We start from the raw sequence: 21,767 nt of genomic DNA, 5'->3' as shown, positions 1-21,767 counted from the left end.
CCTGGGTCAGCTCTTTGTTTAAATGCACTAAGATGATAAAGTGTTTGCAACATACCCGCTGATCCTGGCAGGCTAGTATGTTATCTAGCCACTTATAGAGGTATCCATCTGGAGAGAGGCCAACATTATCAAACACCGGTCCACAGCACAGAACAGCAGACATCGCCTGTGGGGGAAAAGCAACAGTCAGTAACCCTTACATTTTTAAAGGGGTTATGTAGTATTGATATTCCAAACTCACAACAAGAGGGGCAAGTCAGGTACCAGAATATACAACAAATCAATGGTATGTACCTACAGACTGTATCACTCACTGAATCAAGTATTAAGCTCAGTGTTTACACACATCTGTATTATAGTAATATTAAGTTTTCTTCCACAAATGAAAACTTATTCTGACAGTGGGTCAAAATAACAGTATCTTATAATCGTCATGTGCTGTGTCAGCTGATAGTTTACATTATAGCTCCATTTTTAGATAGAAAACAGCCACAGTAAAACCACCTATCACCTCTGTTTCTGTTCAGTTTGTGTTGTCAGCAGCTGCACTAAAGATCTGTCTGGAATCATTCCAACAATGTCAGAGCTGTCACAGTTTAGCCAGAACCTCAAATCAACAAAAAGCAACTTAGCAAAGATAATAACATACCATAATAAATGTACACCCTCTTAAGTCTCGTAATCAAACTCATCCATGTAGAGGAAATGCTGTGATTTCAGCATTAAACTCCATTTCTTTTCATTTAGAGCCATGTTCAATAGTGAAAACAACAGTGCTTTAATCTTGTATCACTATCACCTTCTTTGACTCTAAAGGTTTTCTCTTAGTGGTTCTCATCCCATACCCCGTGGCGTTCACACACTGATTCCTCTCATGGTCATATAAATCCACGGGCCCGTCAGTGAAAATAAATTCAGTTCATATCTCTACAATCCAATACACTGGCACAGCTTCAAAGCTCTTTATTCTAAACACTTAAGTGATACTTTCTGGTCATTTTTTAATACTGAAAAGTAGAAATACTACACACAGTCCCTTCAAGGTTTCAACATCCAAGACATGCACTTTCATCCACATAAATCGTAGAAAAACCTTTTAATCCCTAAATCATGGATGTGTGGAGGTAAACACCCTACAGAAAGTATACTACTGTATGTTCACCTTCAGGGCACAATATTGATATCTTGTGATCTGGTGATTCCGGTCACTGTAGCGGTCCAGAGGGGTGAACATGATGCTGAAAGGACCAGCCCACTGACTGAAGAGGATGAAGAGGTGATGCCTCAGGCTCTGCTGTGGAAACAGGAAGCGTCTGTGGTGCACTGAGGAGAAAGAAGTAAGCCTTATATGGATCTGCTCATGTCGAGACTTCAGCATCAGCAAAAATATCCTTGACAATTAAATAAGTACTAAAAGTGTATTTTCCAATAGGATTATAGACAGCGGTGTCAAAAGTTTTCACATTCATTACTCAGGTAGATGTATAGATACTAGGGTTTAAAAAGACTTCTGTAGAAGTCGAAGTATCAACTCAAGCTTTTTACTCAAGTAAAAGTGTAAAAGTACTGGTTTCGAAACTACTTATGGGTAGGTAGAGGGATGGGGTACGGGGGCGGGAGAGTATAAGTTAAACTTCATCCTGCTCCTTTTCGAATGTTTGACTTTCTTTTTATATAAATCCTTTTGTTCTTTGGTTTTAATGTTATATTCCAAAATGAATAAATAAACAAACAAACTTAAAGTATAAAAGTAAATATAAGGGGGTAAAAAATGCCATTAGGACAAAACCTTAGGTGGTGCCACAGGGACCTATAGTGGACTACCCCACCTTCCCAAAAAACATTTTTCTAAATGCTATAATGACTATAATGTTATATTAAAATGTTAATGTTGAAAAATGTGGGATGCACTAATCTACCTGTTTCAGCTGCATATATATTCATTAACAAAGAAGATATTTGAGTGTAATGCAAATGTATTAAAGAACCATATATGTGTACTACTGAGCATTAACATGTGTTTCGTGGAGTGGAAGAAATGATGAGTAGTTGAATATAAGTATTGGAATGGTGCAAAAACTCTGCTGCAATGGATCGCGTAGAAACCAATAGGGTATTGTAATGGTATATGTTTGTATTTGTCATCCAACCAATCAAATTCACTCTATCCAGATGGCGTGACTTATCTGGATAGTTTTTTTTTTTAATTTGAACAATAACAAGCCGAAATGAAAATGAGCTGAAATTAAATAGGAGTGACGAGGCTATTTTTAAAATGTAAGGAGTAGAAAGTACAGATAATTGCGTGAAAATGTAAGGAGTAGAAATAAAAAGTCGGTGGAAAAATAATTACTCCAGTAAAGTATAGATAACCAAAATTTCTACTTAAGTAAGGTAACTAAGTATTTGTACTTCGTTACTTGACATCTCTGATTATAGTGTAAGGGGCTGATGTATCTTGGCACATAGCAGGTCATTCACTGGGGACATGAATGCTTGGCAACCCATGAGTCATCACCTGTCCTTGTCTGCTCTATCTTTAAGCTGTACTATTTTTGGAACCACTCTCCTTGGGCAGCATCCAAATCAAAGACCAATGTCAAGAGTCTCCACGTACCGTCAAGCCTCAGACAAATGGCAGTCTATTATTATATAACCCAAAAACCACAGATGGATTGAAATGCACGACTACGCTCCAAGTAACTGGCCTGACAAAGCTAGATTAAACAATACTTCTGATTACCTGGTACACACTGGATGAGATTGGCTACCATGGCACTGAAATGAGCTCGAATGTCCTTGAGGATTTCTGCGTCTTTGTCGTTCTCTGCTTCCAGAAGCATCCGGGTTAGGTCCACATACTCCAGGAACAAAGCGCCCAGGGCGAGGGTGTCACGTTCTAGAGCTCCGTTTGTACTGTGGCATCAGAGAAAAAGCAGGGAGACACCCCAATGAAGAATCTAACACCAACACTGGGATTAACACATAAAGCAGCAGATTATTCTGCTTCTGGTGAGGCTGGTTTGTTTGGTTAACCTGTCACTGATGACGCCTGCATCACCCAGCAACTCAAAGATTCGCAAAAGCTGCAATCTCAGGAGATCCCTCCGCTCCCGTCGCTTCTTATTCTGCCAAAAAAAAAAAAAAAAGATTAAAAAATTAACTGAGGTTGCTGTAAAACTGCATCTACTGTATAACATTCACAATCTTTATAAATATTCATGCGTGCCTGCTCTTTGGCAAGGTTACAGTCTACTTTCTAGTTCATTAATACATGCACTAACCTCAGGTCTTCTTTCTAATGCTTCTTTCATCAGTGGATGTAGCTCTTCCACAAGTTCCCTGTGTGCAAACAGCAAAAAAATGTAGGACCAAAAACTCATGATATTCAGACGAGGGAAAAGCTAAACTGCTGAGCTTGCTGAAATGCATTTAAGATAAAAGGAATACGTAATTTCTAGGAAACTATTTAGCTGTAAATAGCAACAGGGCACCACTCAGTGATAATCCCTTATTCATCTCTCCTTCAAATCCAGACAAATGGAGGTCAACGTGGCCTTTAATTACACTGCAAATAATGGATTAAACCTGACCTTTAAGTAGACAATGAAATTCTCAGAAAAGAACATCTCAAAATTGTCCTATTTATACCTGAAAACAAGAGAGTTGGTGCGACCAAAGCCCAGAACTAATGATTCTGTCAGCTCGATGCTCTCCGCCCTCATCAGTGGAACCAATTGCTTCAGCAGCCATGCCACAGATGGGCTTCCGATAACCTGAAACATCAGAGACAAACAAATCTCACACCGCTGAACACTACTAATTACTCAAGGCTGCATGGAGATAACGCAGTCTCAGTACAGTAAAGGAATATATGAGCTTCCCGTCCCATTCATGTTACATAGCTGCTGTGTAATTCGATGACATGGGCTTGAAATGTCAACAAGCTCTGTATGAACACCTGATCCTGCAGAGACAAAGCACTGGGGAGAATTAATAAGACCAGAGGGCAAGAGAGACAGCTACCTTGTTATCGTAGCTGACACCGCTGTCAGGCGTGGCGGCCGTGATCTCAGGTGTCGACGCTCTCAGATGGCCAGGGCTCATGATACTGGGCTTGGCCACCCCAAAGCAAAGGATCAGATAGTTCCTCCACAGGGTTATGTAATTGTCCCCACTGCCAGAAGTGCTGGTCTTCTTTGCATATACTGGATTACTGGTGAATCACACAAGCAAAAATAAGCAAATATTATTAGTGTTTGAGTCGCTCCAAATGGGGGATCTAGAAGAAAAGCAATGAGGAACTAGAATCAGGTGGTTGTATTTAAAAAAGGAACACTAACTCAGGATATACAGATGTTAGAAAACAACAGAATCGCTGAAATGTCTCATGAAACAGGGGCTGACTGATGTGTTTTTGTGTTAATTTAAGAGAAACTGATACTTGGTGTCATTGTTTTTACTGTGTTTTATTGTTTGTTTATTGTGAACACTTGTGTAACTGCTGCATAACAAATTCAAGGGACAAATAATAAAGTTGAAGTTACACATTTACAGTAAATATGAATACCGCAAACTCCAATGTAAAACTGTTAGAAAACCAAAACATTTACAATTTTCTTCTAAATTTCTCGAAAGTATTTCAATAATCACACACCAACCAACAAAGATCATCTAATTCAGGAGAAACTTATTTGATACAGCTCATTTAAAGCTGATATTTTACATTTGCTTTGTCTGGAAATGAATGAATTTAGAAAAAAAAAAAAAAAAAACTGCACAAATGTGATGTTTTTACTATATAACCTGTAGGAAGTTTATATTTTAGATGTCCAACTGCATTGTTTTCTAATCTTTCCTGAGCAAATTACACCCATTTATGAGCTCAAATTAAAATATTATGATGAATCAACACTTCCTGATGCTAGAGTCTAAACACATTCACTATGGAGTGTCTTAACATCAAAATAAGACCTATGTATCATGTCTGAAAAGCTGAGGAACTCTAGTTTCCTGACTTTTTTAAGCCTATGGGTGCAATTAGTGGCTCAAAAGTTACTGAAAAATATTCATCGTAGCCACAGATGCCAGTGTCAGTCTTTGAGGGATTAAATGCCTTAAAGCATGTGTGAGACTTTTTCTGAAAACAAACAGATGAGGCAGTTCCCTGTAGCTTTAAAAAGTTTACTGAAAAAGTTTAATATATAAATAAACCAAATAGCTCCCTTAAGTTTTAAAAGCAAGTGGAGGTTAAAGTAAAACTTTTCCACATTGAGTTAGAACAAATAGTGCAGGGAGCTCCTAGTAGCACTTTTTAGAAAGTAAACTGAAAAGTTTAAGAAATAAATAAGTGAAATAGTACAAAAGTAAATAAGGCACAAATAAATAGTATAGCGGAGTTGTGAGGGCTCTATTATATGGGCAGCAAGTTTCCAGGTTCACACATTTGTTGTATATTATTCCTCTGCTCGCTTTTCTCAGATTTCTTGTCCCTACACTGTAAGCCACCAATAATGGCACATAAATTCCTCTAAAATTATCTAAATAAATCTGATAAAGTCTAAGTTGTTCCAGTTCACGACAGCTGAAAAAACATAAAGCACAGCATGCCAAAAAGTGGTCAGACTAATATTAGATTAACCAATAAAGACCCAGCGTTACTTTTGTTACTTTTGTGGTAGTTCCAGAATATTTTTTTCTTTATATTTAACTTTTCTTTATTGATTTATCACATTTTATTATGACATTATCCTCTGTATTTTGCATTTTTTCAGTGAAAAATCAGGTATTTTCCTATATTTAATTCACTGATCATGTAGATGTTCATTAAAGCTCAGATTAAAGTTGAGAGTTATTATATTAAAAACAGAGAAAACTGAAGAAAAAGTGACTTTTTCAGCAAAATACATCATCAGCATATGTTTCCATCCATTGTTAATAATCAAAGTCCATGGGTTTTACTGGTGAATAGAAGATGACGATGTTTCCACATTCACTATGGAGCCTCTGACCATCGTGAAAAGATAATAAACTCCATTTTACACCAATTATTTACATGTATTAATAGGTTTAGTGGTTCAGAAGTTATTAAACATTTAGATCAGTTGATGGTTTTGGTTGTCGGTGGCTGTTTGGGTCTTTATGGGTTAAAAGACTGATATGATCAAACTTGTTAATATCATTATTATTTTCCATTTTTTACATACTTATTTAATTTATTTATATTACTTTTTCTGTTTTTCATCCTTTCAGTGAGCATTATTGATACCCTTTTTTTTTCCTTCTCAAAAAAAAAAAAAAAGAGAACAGTGTACTTTGTATCATTGACGTCCTGTATAATAAGTTATGAGACTGTTCTGAATAAAAATTTGAATTAAAAAAAAAAGACAGATATGATACTGGTAATTATAAAAAGAAAATAATAAAAAAATACATAATCAGCTCCACTCCCCAGTTTGTCAATGCTTACTTTGGGTCTACCAGGGGCATGAGCGTCTGCATTCTGGTGAAGGCGTAGGGCCAGGCGTAGCTGAGGGCGGTGGGGCAGTGTTTGGGCAGGTTGTCCTGTCGGAGGAGGCTGTAAACACACAGCACCCAGGGGTCCTTCACAGACTGCGCAAATATCCACACATGCGACGGGCTCCGAATGTCATAGTGACTGTTGACGAGCAGTGCATTCCACTCCACGAGCCACTGAAGGTCCACGTGGTGTCCAGCTGGTATGGAAGCCTACAAACCAGACAACAGGGTCAAAGGTCAGAGGTCATGACTGAATTAGACGTCCAATTAGAAACATGTCTCCTGCATTTTTTCTATGTAAATACAAAAAAAAAGGAGGCATCTTAAGACCCACCTTTATTTTATTGCTTTTATGGGTATTCTTTGGGTATTTTAGAATTTCATATTTTGTATTTTTGCACTTTGTATTCTTTTTGTGTGTTGCTGTCTTGTATCTTCTAATCTGTAAAGCACTATGTGACGTTTATTCTGTGATAAGTACTATATAAATAAATTTTACTTACTTTAAAAAATATATATATATATTCTCAGTTTATTAACCCATAAAGACCCAAACAGACACTGGCAACCAAAACCATCTACTGACCTAAAATGTTTAATAACTTCCAAACCACTACACCTATCAATACATTAAAATAATTGGTGTGAAATGCAGTGGCATCTTTTCACGGTCATCAGATATGACCCATTTAGCCGTTCAGAGGCTCTGTAGTTACCATGGAAACACGGTCATCTTCTACAACATTGATTCACCAGTAAAACCAGTGGAGTTGGATCAATGACAGTGGATGGAGATGCTTGTTTTTAGATTATATTATTGATATCTTTGCTGAAAAAGACACATTTTCTTCAATTTTCTCTGTTTTTGATATAATAACCCTCAACTTTAATCTGAGCTTTTATGAACATCTACATGATCTGTAAATTAAATATAGAAAAATACCTGATTTCACTCAAAAAAGCAAAGAATACCGAAGATAGTATTATAATAAATGGTGATAAATCACTTAAAAAAGGTTAAATACAGAGAAAAATTAATTTGGAAAGTGGCACAAAAGTAGGTCGAGGTCTTCATGGGTTAATTGCATGAAAATAGAGGTCAAAGAGCTTAGATCCAGCAGTTAATTCTACTTTAACGTGTTAGATAACAACATTTTACCGCTGCACAATCAACGCAACCAGCATTTGCTAGTGGGTCCATAAGCTTCCACACTAAGTCAATACATCTAATGACCAGCTAACATTTCTATTTGGAAGTCCGGCCTCATGAAGTTACCACAGTATGAATAAACTCCAAGAAAAAGCCCAGGAAAAGTTAAACAAATACAGCACATCTCGGTTCAGGATCCAGGTTTAGTTTGGAGCGGCGCCACAGAGCAATGCTACAAACAACTTACTGTGTCGGAGACTGCCACATTGACAAAACTTTCCAGGATTACTGGACTCAGCTGGTCCATCATCTCTATCATGGGTTTATCATCATCCTGTAGGTGAAGAAACACAAAAACGAAAGTTAAAATCACTTTCACCAAACTTTTAAGGGTCTACCTTAGATTTTACTCCGTCCTATTTTACCTCAGACTGTCCGATGGTCATAAAGAGACTACGTATCTCCTTGAGGATGGCGATGGATAGTCTGCGAGTGCTCAGCTGACAGGAGCAGAGCAGTACGAGTGCTAAACCCTCCACAGCATGAAGTACCGTGGAATGAGGACCTCGTTCTGCAGGGATCTTTAGACTGGAGCTTGTTTGTTGCAGCAGCTATAAGATAAATACCAAGATATGACAAATCTAGGTGTTTGTGACAGGACTTTGCATGGTGCATGTCATGTCATGAACTTGTATATATGGAAAAATCTAAATACATATCACTCAGTGAAGACATGTACCTCTGCAGTGTGTATCTTAGCAGTGTCGCTGGTCTTTCCTGGGACTGCCAGCGCAAGTTTCCACTGGGTGAGCAGTTGCAGCAGCAATTTGAGAGATGTGTCTAACAATCCCTGGTGGGTGTCTTGGACCTCACGTAAGAGGAAGTTAGTAAAACCAAACAGGACGTCGTCACGCCAGTCTGAGAAATCCACCAGCAGACTTTGCAAAGAGTTCTGGGCGATGAGTCGCAGCTCATCATCCATGTGTATAGTTAGCCTGACATAGTGAAAAAAAGAAACCAAAAAAAAAACAAGACAGATATATTAACACTTTATCGGGCAAGTGACTATTTTTGGTAATTTCAGCAAACATTGATAACAATAATAATAATAATAATAATAATAATAACAATAATAATAATAATACATCACATTTATATAGCGCTTTTTTGGACACTCAAAGACGCTTCATAAACAAACAAAACAAAAAGAACAAAGGGACTCAAGAAAATGCAAGTTTGAACAGGTGAGATTTGAGTAGTGATTTGAAGTTTTGTATTGAGTCTGAGTTCCTGATGTTTTGTGGGAGTGAGTTCCATAGGGTCAGGACGGCTACAGCGAAGACTCAGTTCCCCAAGGTTCCAATGCTTTTAAATATGGGGTCAATCCCGTGCCTCAGTGAGGTCCAGAAGCATGTTGATTTTTATAACAACACAGTGACTTAGAGAAATTTTCTAGACATTTTGAAGCTTCAAAAAAGTGAATATGAGAAATAACTGATGATGTATGGCTAAGTGCTTGGAAAACTCAATTGTCCTCTAATTCTTAGACATGGCGGGACTTTTGTTGGAAAAACCTGATCTGATTTTTTTTTTAAATTACTCCTAAACAGAAGGCCAAACAACCTGGCACAGAGATTGTGGAGGAACCATTGTGGATCATGCCCATGTTTTCTGGTTGTGCCCCTCTATCCAGACTTACTGGAAGGAAGTATCTAAAATCATGTCTAAAGTTTTGGGTTTTAAAATCAACACATCATTCACTTCCCTCTTTCTTGGTCATGAAGCTGCTGGTCTTAGTAAGAATGACGCTAACCTCCTCAAGGTCTTGCTAGCAGTGAGTAAAAAGACTATTATAAAATACCAGCTTAAAAGAGAATGTCCAACGATGACTGTCTTTACCAATATTATAAAACATCTCCATTTACTAGAACAGATGACCTACACAATACGACTGCACAAAGAATTGGGTGAGGAACGTTGGGAAAAATGCCACGTTACCTAACCTGTAAAAGTGTAAAAGTGTAAAAATTGTGTTGTTTGTTCAAACAATAGAGGTGTGTATTGGCAAAAATCTGGCCATATGATACAAGTCACAATACTAGGCTTACGATATGATATATCACGATATATCATGATACTGTCAAAAAGGCCATTTTTGCGTTTGTTTCTTTTTTTTAAATGATTATTTCCTCGAAGAATTGAATTACACCAGAAATATTCACAAATACTAAACACATTTTCATTTGATCAGAACAGGATCTAATGCTACATCACAAAATTGTCCTGCATTAAAACTTAAATTATGTTTTACAGACATTACCGTTTAAGATCCTGCTCAAATCTTCATATTCTATTAGTTCATAACTAGCATCGTAATATTATTTTGTGCAATCCCAACAAAGGAACTAACATTATTTAACAAAAAAGTGTTAAATAATAAATAAAATATAAACGAAAAAGAAAAACAAAAAAACAAAAATGAACCTCCACAATATCTGCATTTGAATAAATACCTAAAAATATCGGTACAGTACTTTTTAATATCGATACAGCATTGTGAAATTAAATATCGTGATATATTGCAGAACCGATATTTTCTTACACCCCAACCAAACAATGCGATCTTTGTAACCCCTTGACCTCACGACCTGTTTGTTCTGTTTGTTGTTTTTGTATTTGTTAAAAAAAGACTTTCATAAATAAAGTGAATATGAGTGATTTTTGTTAGTTTATGACCTTATAACAGTTGTTTTATCACGTGTTTACTCTTTAGCAAGCGTTGCTCGGATGTTTTACGCCAAGAGGAGGGAGACTGTTGTAACAGCAGCCGACGAGGAGGTAGATGACGATGTCCAATAACACACTAAGGTTGAAATGTTGAATTTCAGAGTATTTGAATGAGTGCCCTATAAAAGGTTAAATACATGCTTGTCAATTAGGGTTTGACATTTCTTGCCAAGCGGGAGTTTTGTAATGTAGATGTCTGACAGCAGCGAGCTATGTTGAAGTAGTTCTTATTAATAAGCTTCCTGCTGAAATAATGTACCTGTCAACATACATAGAAAAATGAAAACTGATATCCTCAATAGTTACAAGTCTTACAAGTCGTCCTTTTGACATTAAAGTTAGAAAGAAAAGGGCTTACACTGAATTATAAACAAAACTCTTAGACTGATTTTTGCATGGTACACAGCCAAACTTGAATTAACCAGAAACTCAGACGATTACCCTGGAGGTTATTTTTTTAAAAATCCGTCAACAAGCCTGGAATCTCTCCAGAGGACATTGATTAGATCTCTGGTTAATTATCTGGGCAGACACACCGAGACCAAGGGCTTTGTTGTTTTATCTCAGTTATGTAATACGTAGCATATAAAGTGTTTTTTTAATGAACTCACCGAGAAAGCAGGTCTATGAGCTCTGGTTTGGACATGCCATCAGGGAGGATACGAGGAATGGCAGCGACACATGTCCTGAACAGGTCAATTTTGGGCTTCCTTTCACCTCTGCGGGAGTGAGATTTCAAATTCAGCAACAAAAGTTTCCATTTGTTTTGTAAATGGAAAATAAAGATGTTTTGGGCAAGTGTCATACAGTGATAATTAACTCATAAAGACCCAAACAGCCACTGGTGACCAAAACCATCTTCTGATCTAAAATGTTTAATAACTTCGGATCCACTAATCCTATCAATACATATAAATAATTGGTGTAAAATACAGTTTGTTATCTTTTCATGGTCATCAGATATGACCCATTTGGACGTTCAGAGGCTCTGTAATGAACACGGAAACACTGATATCTACAACATTGATTCCCCGGTAAAAAAAACCTGTCACTTATCACCAGTTTGATAAATGACAGTGAATGGGGACACTTTATGTTCAGTTATTGATATCTTTGCTGATACACTGGAAAAAATCTAAATCTTACCAAGTGTATTTTTCTCATTTCTACTCAAAATGTCTCATTGCACTTAAAATAAGACATAATCACCAAAAGAGTAACTTTTCAGTGAGATATAAGAGCTTATTTTTAGACAATAGATGATGAAAATCTTATGTCAAGAAATCTTACCAAGGAAAAAAAAATTGCTTTTGCTTTTAAGTCAAGCAAAAAAAAAATCTGCCAATGGAACAAGTGAAAACTATCTTGGTAAGATTTCTTGAGATAAGATTTTCAAGATCTATTGTCTAAAAATTTGTTCTTATATCTCATTGAGTAGTTACTCTTTAGGTAAATATGTCTTATTTTAAGTTCGATGAGATATTTTGACTAGAAATGAGAAAAATACACTTGGTAAGATTTTGATTTTTTCCAGTGTAAAGTCACTTTTTGTTCACTTTTCACTGTTTCTCATATAACAACCCTCAACTTTAATCTGAGCTTTTATGAACATCTACATGATCAGTGAATTAAATATAGGGAAATACATGATTTTCACTTAAAAAACGCAAAAATGCAGAGGATAATATTATAATAAAATGTGATAAAACACTTAAAAAAGGTTAAATTGAGGGAAAAATTCATTTTTGGGTCTTTATGGGTTAAACTGATGATGAGATGATAAGACAATGGGAGTATATTTAACATCCTTCCACACTTTTTCCACATGTTGGTGACTAGTTTGACGATGCTATGTACACTTACGTGATCATGTCCTCAGGTTCCTTATTCAACATTTGTGCGTTAGTCATCATCATGCAGCGTCCAACTTCTTTATCCAGGTGTCTGAGGATGTTGTCAATAGCCTTTCTTACATGAAAATAATACTGCGACATTCCTGGAAAACATGACAGAGGAAGTTTCCACCTGATTCATATCTTTGACGCTAAGGATGTCGGTGCAAAAAAAAAAAAAAAAAAAGAAGAAGAAGCTGAACATTTTCCACATTCCTGACCCCATCTATTTCACTCACCGATGACTTTGGCCTCATCGTCTGTCAGCGTTTTGCTCAGGTATGTCTTCTTTACTCGGAGTGTGTTCCCAGAGGGCAAAGTGCAACCAGTGTTAGGCATGGGGGGCTCGCCGTCCTTCTGCTGCAGCTTGTCAGCTATGACCAGGAATGCTCTCAGACCAATATTCATTCTCTGAACAGGAGAGAAATAAAAGCTTACTATTAATGCTGTTTTTACCAGTGTTTGCCTTTTTGTCTCTCAGCAGTGTGTTGAACATTTCGGTAAAAAGTCCGATTAGGTTCATACTGTCTACTGAAAATATAAAGATTTCCTTTTCTTTTTTTGTCAGACAGATAGAAAAAAGTTATTTCTACCTTGAAATGTTACAGGTTATAGTCGAAACATGTCGAGGTAAAAATATACTTTTTCTATCTGTCTGACAGAAAAGAAAAGGAAATCTTTATATTTTGGTAAATATCAAGGTCAGAAAACAAACATTCCCAGATCCAAAAGGGACAGTTTGCAATTTTTTTTTTTTATCATATCCTGGTGAAAATTCTAGGGAGAAAATTAGTCTGATTTGCTATACACTTGTACAATGTCAAGATCTAGAACCTCAATGCAGTTGATCTCGAGAGGTCAAAGGTCAAGGTCACTCCATATGATATTCACAAGATTTTGTTCATATCATTCTCTATTCTTTTGGATTTTAACTCATAAAGACCCAGAGTGACTTTTGTGGCAGTTCCTAAATTATTTTTTTTCTCTATTTTTAATTTTTCTTTAGTAATTTATCACCATTTATTCTAATATTATGTTCAGTAGTAACACATTGCAACTACAGGACAGTATATGCAAAAGGGATATAGTTTATCTCACATGAATGATGAAGAAAAATGATGAAACACCAATGAATGCTAAAGGCTGAATCCTGGATACATTTCTTTGAGCTCTATTTTAATTATCATTACTCATTTTACGGAGCAACATAAATAAATTTTCATATATTTCTTTTTCCTAGAACAAACAAAAAATCAACAAAATTCTTACCTCTGGATTAAGACTAAAGGCTTTTGCAGGTTTCCCTACACAAAGGAGGTCAAAGATAATCTCTTTCATGGCAAAATCAAGTCTTTCCTGTGAAATAAGAGAACATGAGAGAACATTATATCCTTGTATATTATATGATATCCTTGAATGTGTCTTTAAAGAGCCACAGGTGATGTAATGACTAGTCTGTGTGATGAATGACCTCTGCTGTGAGTGCCCTACTTCATTTTTGCCCTACTTTACCTGTGCAATAAACTGGATGATTTTGACAAAGATATTGAGGGGCATGTCTCTTGGTACCACGCTGCGGGATCCTTTGGGAAAAAGTGTTGTGATAATGGTGTTCAGGCGGCTGTAAACAGAGAAAAAAAGCCAAATAAGCCAAATAGTAACAATCTACAATACCTAATCATTTATTCATTCATATAAATCTAAATCTAAATATAAAGTGTATGGGACAATTACTCATTTTGCCATACAATGCATATGTAAACATTCATAAATCAAGGTTTTTCTTGTTTCATTTTTTTTTTTTTTTTTTTCAATTTTGATCATTTTAGCTGGAACTTATTTGCATGATATTATATATATATATATATATATATATATATATATATATATATATATATATATATATATATATATGTATATATACATATATATATATATATATATATATATATATATATATATATATATATATATATATATATATATATATATATATACATATTACTCCACTTTTTAGCCATTTTTACACTGTTAAAAAATCCAAACTGAGGCCTCCATGTTTAAGTTTATTTGGCTTAATTTGAGGAGAAATTATGAAACTAATGAACTCCTGGAGTTTAAAAGAAAATAATGAAGGCAACATTTGCATTAATTGTTTAACAGCTGTTGGTAATGTAAATTTTAGCCACACATGATTTACAAGATGATAATACCATCTTTTTCCATGGTCCACTGACATTCATTAAAAAGAAAATAAGAGGCTGAGTTGATCATGTCTCTAAACCACAGATGAACCTGTGGGCAACTACCACTAACACAACACACATTTTTATTCCAAATACCAAAAAAAACCAAGCTACAATTGAAGGGGATTTTATGCAGCTTTGTTTATCAGTTGTATATTGCTGTTTTAATACTACAGCTCCATCAACATGGTTCTCAAAGGCTCGTATATGCTGCATTAAAATGCTCACTGTATTAAATATAGGTTGAAGATATTTACCCCTGTGTTGCTGTGTTGCTCTCACACTTAATTCGGATCATGTAGACCCAGAGCAGCCGATACAAAGACTCAAGGGCGACGCGAGCCATTTTAGGGTCTCGACTCTGTAATAAAAGGTGATTTATAGTAGAAAGTCACAACCACAGAATGCACAATGCAACACTTAGGTTTATATAAAGAACATAGTCATGAAATTACACATCATTACAGTGATATATACTGTATGATGCTATGAGAATACTGTAGTTATGGTAATTACTCCCTGAAGTATTAAGTGTACTCTTTAAATATTTCAGACATACTGTATGATAAGAATGCACAACTGCTCAAAGAACTTTAATCAGACTTTCCAGGTTACATACCTTTAGATTTGAGAGGCAGTTGTTAAGGAAGACATGCCATCTGTTGAGGAAGAACTGTTTCTGGCTGACACACAGCAGACACGTCACTAAAGGGTAAAAAGCCTTTGAAGAGAGAAAGGAACTGTTAAAACTCATTTATCTTAGACTGCATTGTTACATTAGGCTTACACTGACTTCAACAATAGGCAGAATAATCAGAACTGCCATATTTACAGCTTCAGTTTGTCCATATGTATAGTTATATTTTACATCTGAAAAACTTTTGTTGAGGATGTTTTCTTCATTACCTCCGCCAAGGAGGTTATGTTTTTGCCAGGGTTTGTTTGTTTGTTTGTTTGTCTGTCCGTTAGTGTGCAACATAACTCAAAAAGTTATGGACAGATTTGGATGAAATTTTCAGGGTTTGTTGGAAATGGGATAAGGAAGAAATGATTAAATTTTGGTGGTGATCGGGGGTGGGGGGGCCCACGGGGGGGGCCACTGATCAGCCTTGGCGGAGGTCTGCGCTCTCCGAGTGCTTCTAGTTTGGTTATGTTTTTTTCCGGCAATGTGCCTTATAAAATTTGTTTCAGCCTCAAGTTATAATTTACGGGAAAATTTTAATCTAAGGTCAGAAGCGTGCGTACAACATTGAAAAGCTTCTGTATCACAGTTAGGGAAGTTAAACTGTAAAACAGATTGAGTCCAGAACTAAAACAAATTGCCAGTATGACTGTGTTTAAAAAGAGACAAAAAGAAAGGATTTTCCAGATTAGGTACTTGTTTGTTATTTGGATATGCAAAGTGTTGGTGAATGTATCGTAATATGGATGAGTGACTAAATGTTTCAAAACTGTTGATAAATTTGGGAGTGCTGTTTTTTATAAGTATGCAAAGGTTTGAAGGGGTTGGATTAGATAAGTTTATACTTCTTCCTACTCCTTTTCGCTCACGGAAATTTTGAGGCTGAAAACGTTACAGTTTTAAGTTACCATTTTGTGTTTTTTCTCATTCTCTTGATTATCATTTATTTGCATTTTTGTTTTAAAATTTTCATTTACATGATCGAAACTAGAAGCACTCGGAGAGCGCAGACCTCCGCCAAGGCAGTTCAGTGGGCCCCCCTATGCCCCACCCCGATCACCACCAAAATTCAATCATTTGTTCCTTGTGCCAGTATCAACATTTCCTGAAATTTTCTTCCAAATCCGTCCATAACTTTTTGAGTTATCTTGCACACAGACAGACAGACAAACAGACAGACAGACCAACGCCGGCAAAAACATAGCCTCCTTGGTGGAGGTAATAAAGATATCAATCAATCAATCAAAGTCAATAAAGACCTTGTACAAATGAAAGGGAAAGGACTTTAGATACAGAATGCTTCTCTTTACCGCCACATACTTTATGTTATTGTGCTTAACCCATAAAGACCCAAACATCCACTGGCGACCAAAAGCATCTACTGATCTAAACTGTTTAATACCTGTTGATCCACTAATCCTGTCAATACATGTGAATAATTGGTGTAAAATACAGTTTTTCATCTTTTCATGGTCATCAGATATGACCCATTTGGATGTTCAGAGGCTCCATAGTTATCGTGGAAACACCGTCATCTTCTACAACTTTGATTCACCAGTAAAACCCATGGAGTTTGATAAACGACAGTGGATGGAGACACTTGTTTTTACATTCAGTTGTTGATATCTTTGCTGAAAAAGTCCTTTTTTCTTTAGTTTTCTCTGTTTCTGATATAATACCCCTCAACTTTAACCTGAGATTTTATGAGCATCTACATGATCAGCATATTAAATACAAGAAAATAACAGATTTTCATGGAAAAAACACAAAACGCAGAAGATATTATTATAATAAATGGTGATAAATCACTTAAGAAAGGTTAAATAAAGAGAAAAACTCATTTGGGAATGACATAAAAGTAGCACTGAGTCTTTATGGGTTAAAACTGGCATCGTCTCCTTCCTCATAAGCTGTCTCCTGTTATGACATTATGAAGGACCATTATATAAAAGTGACCCTAAAATGACCACAGGTATCTGAGTAATATAAACATGCAGATGAGTGATCACACTGACGCAGTCCAAACAGGTTGTGTCGTTTTTCTTATGTGCGGTGACTCACCAGTGAGTGTTTCTTTCTGGAGGATAAGTCCAGGGTTGTGTCGTACAAGCTGTCCACAAAGTTCTTCAGACAGGGTACGTTCACCTCGTTTTTCACGGCCTAGGACATGGTCACATGACAAGGATCTGTCAGAGCTGTCCTCTTCTCTAGATTAGAACATATACCTGTACTGCAAAAAAACTTACTGCGGCAACAGGGACCAAAATTTCAACAAACAGACCAGCCAAGGCATGCTTTATGTCCTTGTCCTTGACTTCCAGGAAATATTGGGCACAATCCTGCAGGAAAGAAGGCAGCGAATGACTAAACATTAAAAAAAAGTGTATATCACTGTGTATACTGCACAGAATTAATACTATATAGTCAAAATGGACAATAACCCACAAAAACTAGTAGACATTGATTATGTTAAATTGCTATTAATTCCTGATAATTCTATAAATTTATTCATAAATAATGTTGATAATAATAATAAGTGAACCATAAATATGTTTAAATGACTATAAAGGCAAATGTTGACGAGTGAGTAAAAGAAATTAGGGTTGTTTTGTGTTGTATACTACATGAATTGTGTTTTCACTCATTCAGTTAATGTAGTATACAACCTAGGGTGCCGATAAGGAGGGGTAAACATGATAAATTCATGGGGCCCAGCATTTCTGGGGGGCCCACAGAGCAGAGGAGGGGGTCCAATGGATACAGAAGAAGAAGTTGCGAAAATGTCCTGTAAGATCCGCTGCATAATAGAGGCATAGAATTTGGGAATCGGATGTTGAAAGCACGTTAAGTTTCAGTTTCGTTTTCACACTAGCGCAAGTGACATTATGTGTGTACCACGCATTTAGCTTGGAAACAGTGCCCCTGTATGTGATACAAAACAATCCTCATTTCTTTTACTCATTTATTAACATTTGCCTTGATAGACATTTAAACATGTTTATTTTTTAGACTTTTATACCTGCATGAACTGAAAAGAGGCTTCAAAATCCTCCACCGGATACATCTTTATTCGGAAGAACTTGACTCCCATGATGAGGCTAATAGTACTCTGGATTACATATGGACTCTGCTCCTTCTGTCGCAGCTCTTTTAGCTCAGTCATAAACTTCTTCTTCACAGCAGGAAACCTGAAGAAGAAAAAAAAAAAAACCCTAAATGAGTTTCTATATAAAGATGTACCGGCACAGCTCAGTCACACAAATCCCAAATCATCACTTCAACCAAAAGCATCTCCACTGAGAGTCATGACGCAGGAATAATACAGTGACAACATATTCAGGGAACACGGGTCCTAAAAATATCGTCCCCTCATCTTGTTCTCCAAATGCAGACTCCAAGTCTGTGCCCTGGGATGAACTCTGTCTAGCACCTGATCCCTTACCCAAATTGCACCAGAGATGGGATTCTTTAGTTGGTCTAAATTTAGAAGACAATTCATCATGGGAGCTCATATGAGCATATCTTAACTTCTTTCCTTAATACAGCTGTATCTCGGGCCACTCTTGATCATAAAAGGAGGTTTGCTTATTCTGTCTACATATACAAACTGTGATATGGAAACCACATTTAAAGTTTATTAAAACTAAAACAGCATCAATTTCCCTGATGTTGCCTAAAATAACCCAATTATTGTATTTTACTAATGTTAAATTGGAGTAATACTTTCATTTTAAGGAATCTCGATTATTTTCGAAGGGCCTAACTTGAACAGAGCACTTTAGAATGGAAGTCTGCCACACACTTCACATCCATATCTCTATTTTCAAGATTTGCTCCTCGCTGCAATGATGTGAAAACTTCAAATAAACAGACATCAATTTCCAGTCCTAGTTTGGTGTGTAGGAGATCTGTCCAAAAGCATGACCCTACAGTATGTTCCACTCTCTTGAACTGGGTAATGTTTTGCAGGAAGGCATTAGGAATGGTAACATATCATTGTGATGTGGCATCACACCAACCCCAACAGAGTAATGAACAAAGATTTCACAGGCAAATGAATGTGGATTAACGGAGAACAATCCTAGAGTTACAGTAACTGCTCGTATATTTAGCAACATGCAGCTCTGGGTTTTACTTACTTGGACTGGGCTAACACTCCAATGACTTCAGCATAGAGGTCTGCTACAGTGTGCATGTTGCCAGTGTTAGGACCATGATACCTGTGAAAAAATCAAAAACAGAAAAGCAAAATTAGCCTTTTAACATCCACTCTTGCTGAGAACCCTAACTCTAGTTAACTTTAAGCTCAGGCAACGCTTGAATTAAACAACAGTGAGGTCAATATACATGCTATTCATCTTCATATGAAAGAGAGCATCTTATACAGTTGCATAAAAAATTATTAGACCACCCTTGTTTTCTTCAATTTCTTGTTCAATTTAAAACAAGAGTAATAAGAGTTTAATTTAAGAGCTGATATCTAGCTATTTTCCATGATTGTCTTGATAATAACCAAAGGAACAAACAATGAATATAAAAAAAAAAAATACATGTTTCCATTCTCCAGATAAGATGTAGTAAAATGTTTCATTGCTCTAATTGGTTTAGGTCTGTTTCTTAACATTTGGGAATTGAAGAAGATAACTTACAATCAGGGAAAAAAATTATTAGACCACCCCCTGTTTTCTTCAGTTTCCTGTTCATTTTAATGCCTGTTACAACTAAAGGTACATTTGTTTGGACAAATATAATGACAACAATAAAAATATCTCATAGTAGTTTAATTTCAGAGCTGATATCTAGACATTTTCCATGGTTTTCTTATTAATAATCAAAATCACTTCAGTTCTTACATCAGTATCTATGGCACTGTACTGCCAAAAACAGTGCTTTTAGGCATCCCATGTTTTCTATTCTGTCTGTTTTAGTCACATGATGCACACAGGAGTTAGTACTTGATTGCATAGCCATTGTTTTTGATGACTTTTGATGGTCTAATAATTTTTTCCACGACTGTAGTTATGATATCGACATACAATCTTAACTATAACAGTTTCAACCTGTCTCATATATGACTCTAATTCAAATAACACTAACATTAAAATGCTTAAGTTCCTCTTCAGACAAAAAAAAAGAGTAAAAGAAATAAAGAAATAAGGAAAGCAAGAACTTACCCCTCTTTGTATCTAAAGTGCTTAAAGGCTAAGTTAATGACTTCATTGACCAAACTGTCTAGGACTGGATGCAGCGGCATCTAGGTATGAATCAGGACACACGACAAAGAGCAAAAGTTTACAAAACATCAAACAAAATATCCAACATGATCAGTTTGCTAAATATGTTTCAACATCATAGAATCAAAGCTACATCAGTGGGTTTTACATTACAGTGGTGGAAAAAAGTTTATGGACACCCCATGCATATATGAAATATTAAAGATTAACTACGAAGTCATTGAACTGTGCCAAGTATTGTTCCATCCTCCAAACCCACATGCTCTCTTCTGCACATGCTCTGTTCCATCGAGGTCAAAACTGGGCATGTCATGTTGAAACTGTCAAGAATTTAGTTTTGCTATTTGCATTTGTTTGTGTTTGTCTGATGCAGCCACACCTTTTGAAACACAAAACAGGTTTTTCAGCAAATATGTCATGATAATATTTAAGACTCTGTTATATTTTGGGTGTCTTTAACATTTTTCCACTACTGTATGATTGCATTGATCATTATTAGAATAATATCCAGTCACCTGTTTTAAAACTTCTATTAGGACAAGAGAAAAGATGAAGTCGATGGCCAAATCCCTCCTTTCAAGTAGATAATCTCTCTGCTGCTCATCACTGTTATAGAAAAAAATTATATCAGCAGGTTTGTTATAATCACACAATACACACACACTTCTCTTTTTTTTTTATTAAATGCACAAATTCAGGTATTAACTCTCACTTTTTAGACTTGGTGTTGGCTCTTGGACGGTACTCGTGCAACTCCTCCTCTAGTCCATTCTGTCTTTTGTACCAGTCAAACAAAGTGCGCAGGATGGAAGGCAGACAGTACTCAGCCAAAGAACTCATGGTGCTTATCATCTAGAAGAACGAGACATACACCGTGGAAATGAATGTTTGTGTTTGGCAATTAACATACCCAAGTAACAGATAGATATCAGTGTTTCCTTTGTTTATTTTCACAGCAATTAAAAAAAAAAAATAAAAAATTCAGCACAAGTGGATTTGTTTTCATTTGTTGCCACGGTGCTCAGGTCTATATTACAACAGCTGAGGCAAGATGAGACAGCTATTAGAATAAAGCCGATTTTACAATAAAAGAGAGAAATCTAAGAGGACTGAGTTGGTTCTCATGTGGGTGGAGGTTGTCGAAATGAGGTACCCGTGAGGCAGCTTCCCTCAGTCTTGGGTGAGGGAAAGGGAAAGGAAGGAACGGGTGGGACGGGTCGGGCACACAGGAAGGGAGGAGAGTCTGGTTGCGCTGGG

General features: G+C 36.3%; 1 protein-coding gene across 5 annotated transcripts in view; it reads right to left on the bottom strand.

The window, feature by feature from the left end:
* frya (furry homolog a (Drosophila)) overlaps positions 1 to 21,767 on the bottom strand; it is an 86,080-nt gene that overhangs the window by 33,396 nt on the left and 30,917 nt on the right. For all 5 annotated transcript variants that reach the window (XM_030151900.1, XM_030151899.1, XM_030151898.1 and 2 more), the window contains exons 4-28: positions 21,223 to 21,362; positions 21,026 to 21,116; positions 20,451 to 20,530; positions 19,416 to 19,496; positions 18,296 to 18,464; positions 17,523 to 17,615; positions 17,338 to 17,436; positions 15,214 to 15,315; positions 14,852 to 14,955; positions 13,861 to 13,969; positions 13,618 to 13,704; positions 12,588 to 12,759; positions 12,320 to 12,452; positions 11,068 to 11,175; positions 8,409 to 8,664; positions 8,095 to 8,280; positions 7,917 to 8,003; positions 6,470 to 6,729; positions 4,027 to 4,216; positions 3,652 to 3,776; positions 3,285 to 3,342; positions 3,037 to 3,128; positions 2,744 to 2,916; positions 1,163 to 1,323; positions 56 to 166 (exon numbers count right to left, since the gene is read on the bottom strand). In XM_030151900.1, coding sequence (XP_030007760.1) covers positions 56 to 166; positions 1,163 to 1,323; positions 2,744 to 2,916; positions 3,037 to 3,128; positions 3,285 to 3,342; positions 3,652 to 3,776; positions 4,027 to 4,216; positions 6,470 to 6,729; positions 7,917 to 8,003; positions 8,095 to 8,280; positions 8,409 to 8,664; positions 11,068 to 11,175; positions 12,320 to 12,452; positions 12,588 to 12,759; positions 13,618 to 13,704; positions 13,861 to 13,969; positions 14,852 to 14,955; positions 15,214 to 15,315; positions 17,338 to 17,436; positions 17,523 to 17,615; positions 18,296 to 18,464; positions 19,416 to 19,496; positions 20,451 to 20,530; positions 21,026 to 21,116; positions 21,223 to 21,362 — 3,267 coding nt within the window. The remainder of the gene's footprint in view (positions 1 to 55; positions 167 to 1,162; positions 1,324 to 2,743; positions 2,917 to 3,036; positions 3,129 to 3,284; positions 3,343 to 3,651; positions 3,777 to 4,026; positions 4,217 to 6,469; positions 6,730 to 7,916; positions 8,004 to 8,094; positions 8,281 to 8,408; positions 8,665 to 11,067; positions 11,176 to 12,319; positions 12,453 to 12,587; positions 12,760 to 13,617; positions 13,705 to 13,860; positions 13,970 to 14,851; positions 14,956 to 15,213; positions 15,316 to 17,337; positions 17,437 to 17,522; positions 17,616 to 18,295; positions 18,465 to 19,415; positions 19,497 to 20,450; positions 20,531 to 21,025; positions 21,117 to 21,222; positions 21,363 to 21,767) is intronic.

Source organism: Sphaeramia orbicularis, chromosome 13 (assembly GCF_902148855.1).
Source record: "Sphaeramia orbicularis chromosome 13, fSphaOr1.1, whole genome shotgun sequence".
Classification (NCBI taxonomy): Eukaryota; Metazoa; Chordata; class Actinopteri; order Kurtiformes; family Apogonidae; genus Sphaeramia; species Sphaeramia orbicularis.
This window is presented reverse-complemented; position numbering and strand designations above follow the sequence as displayed.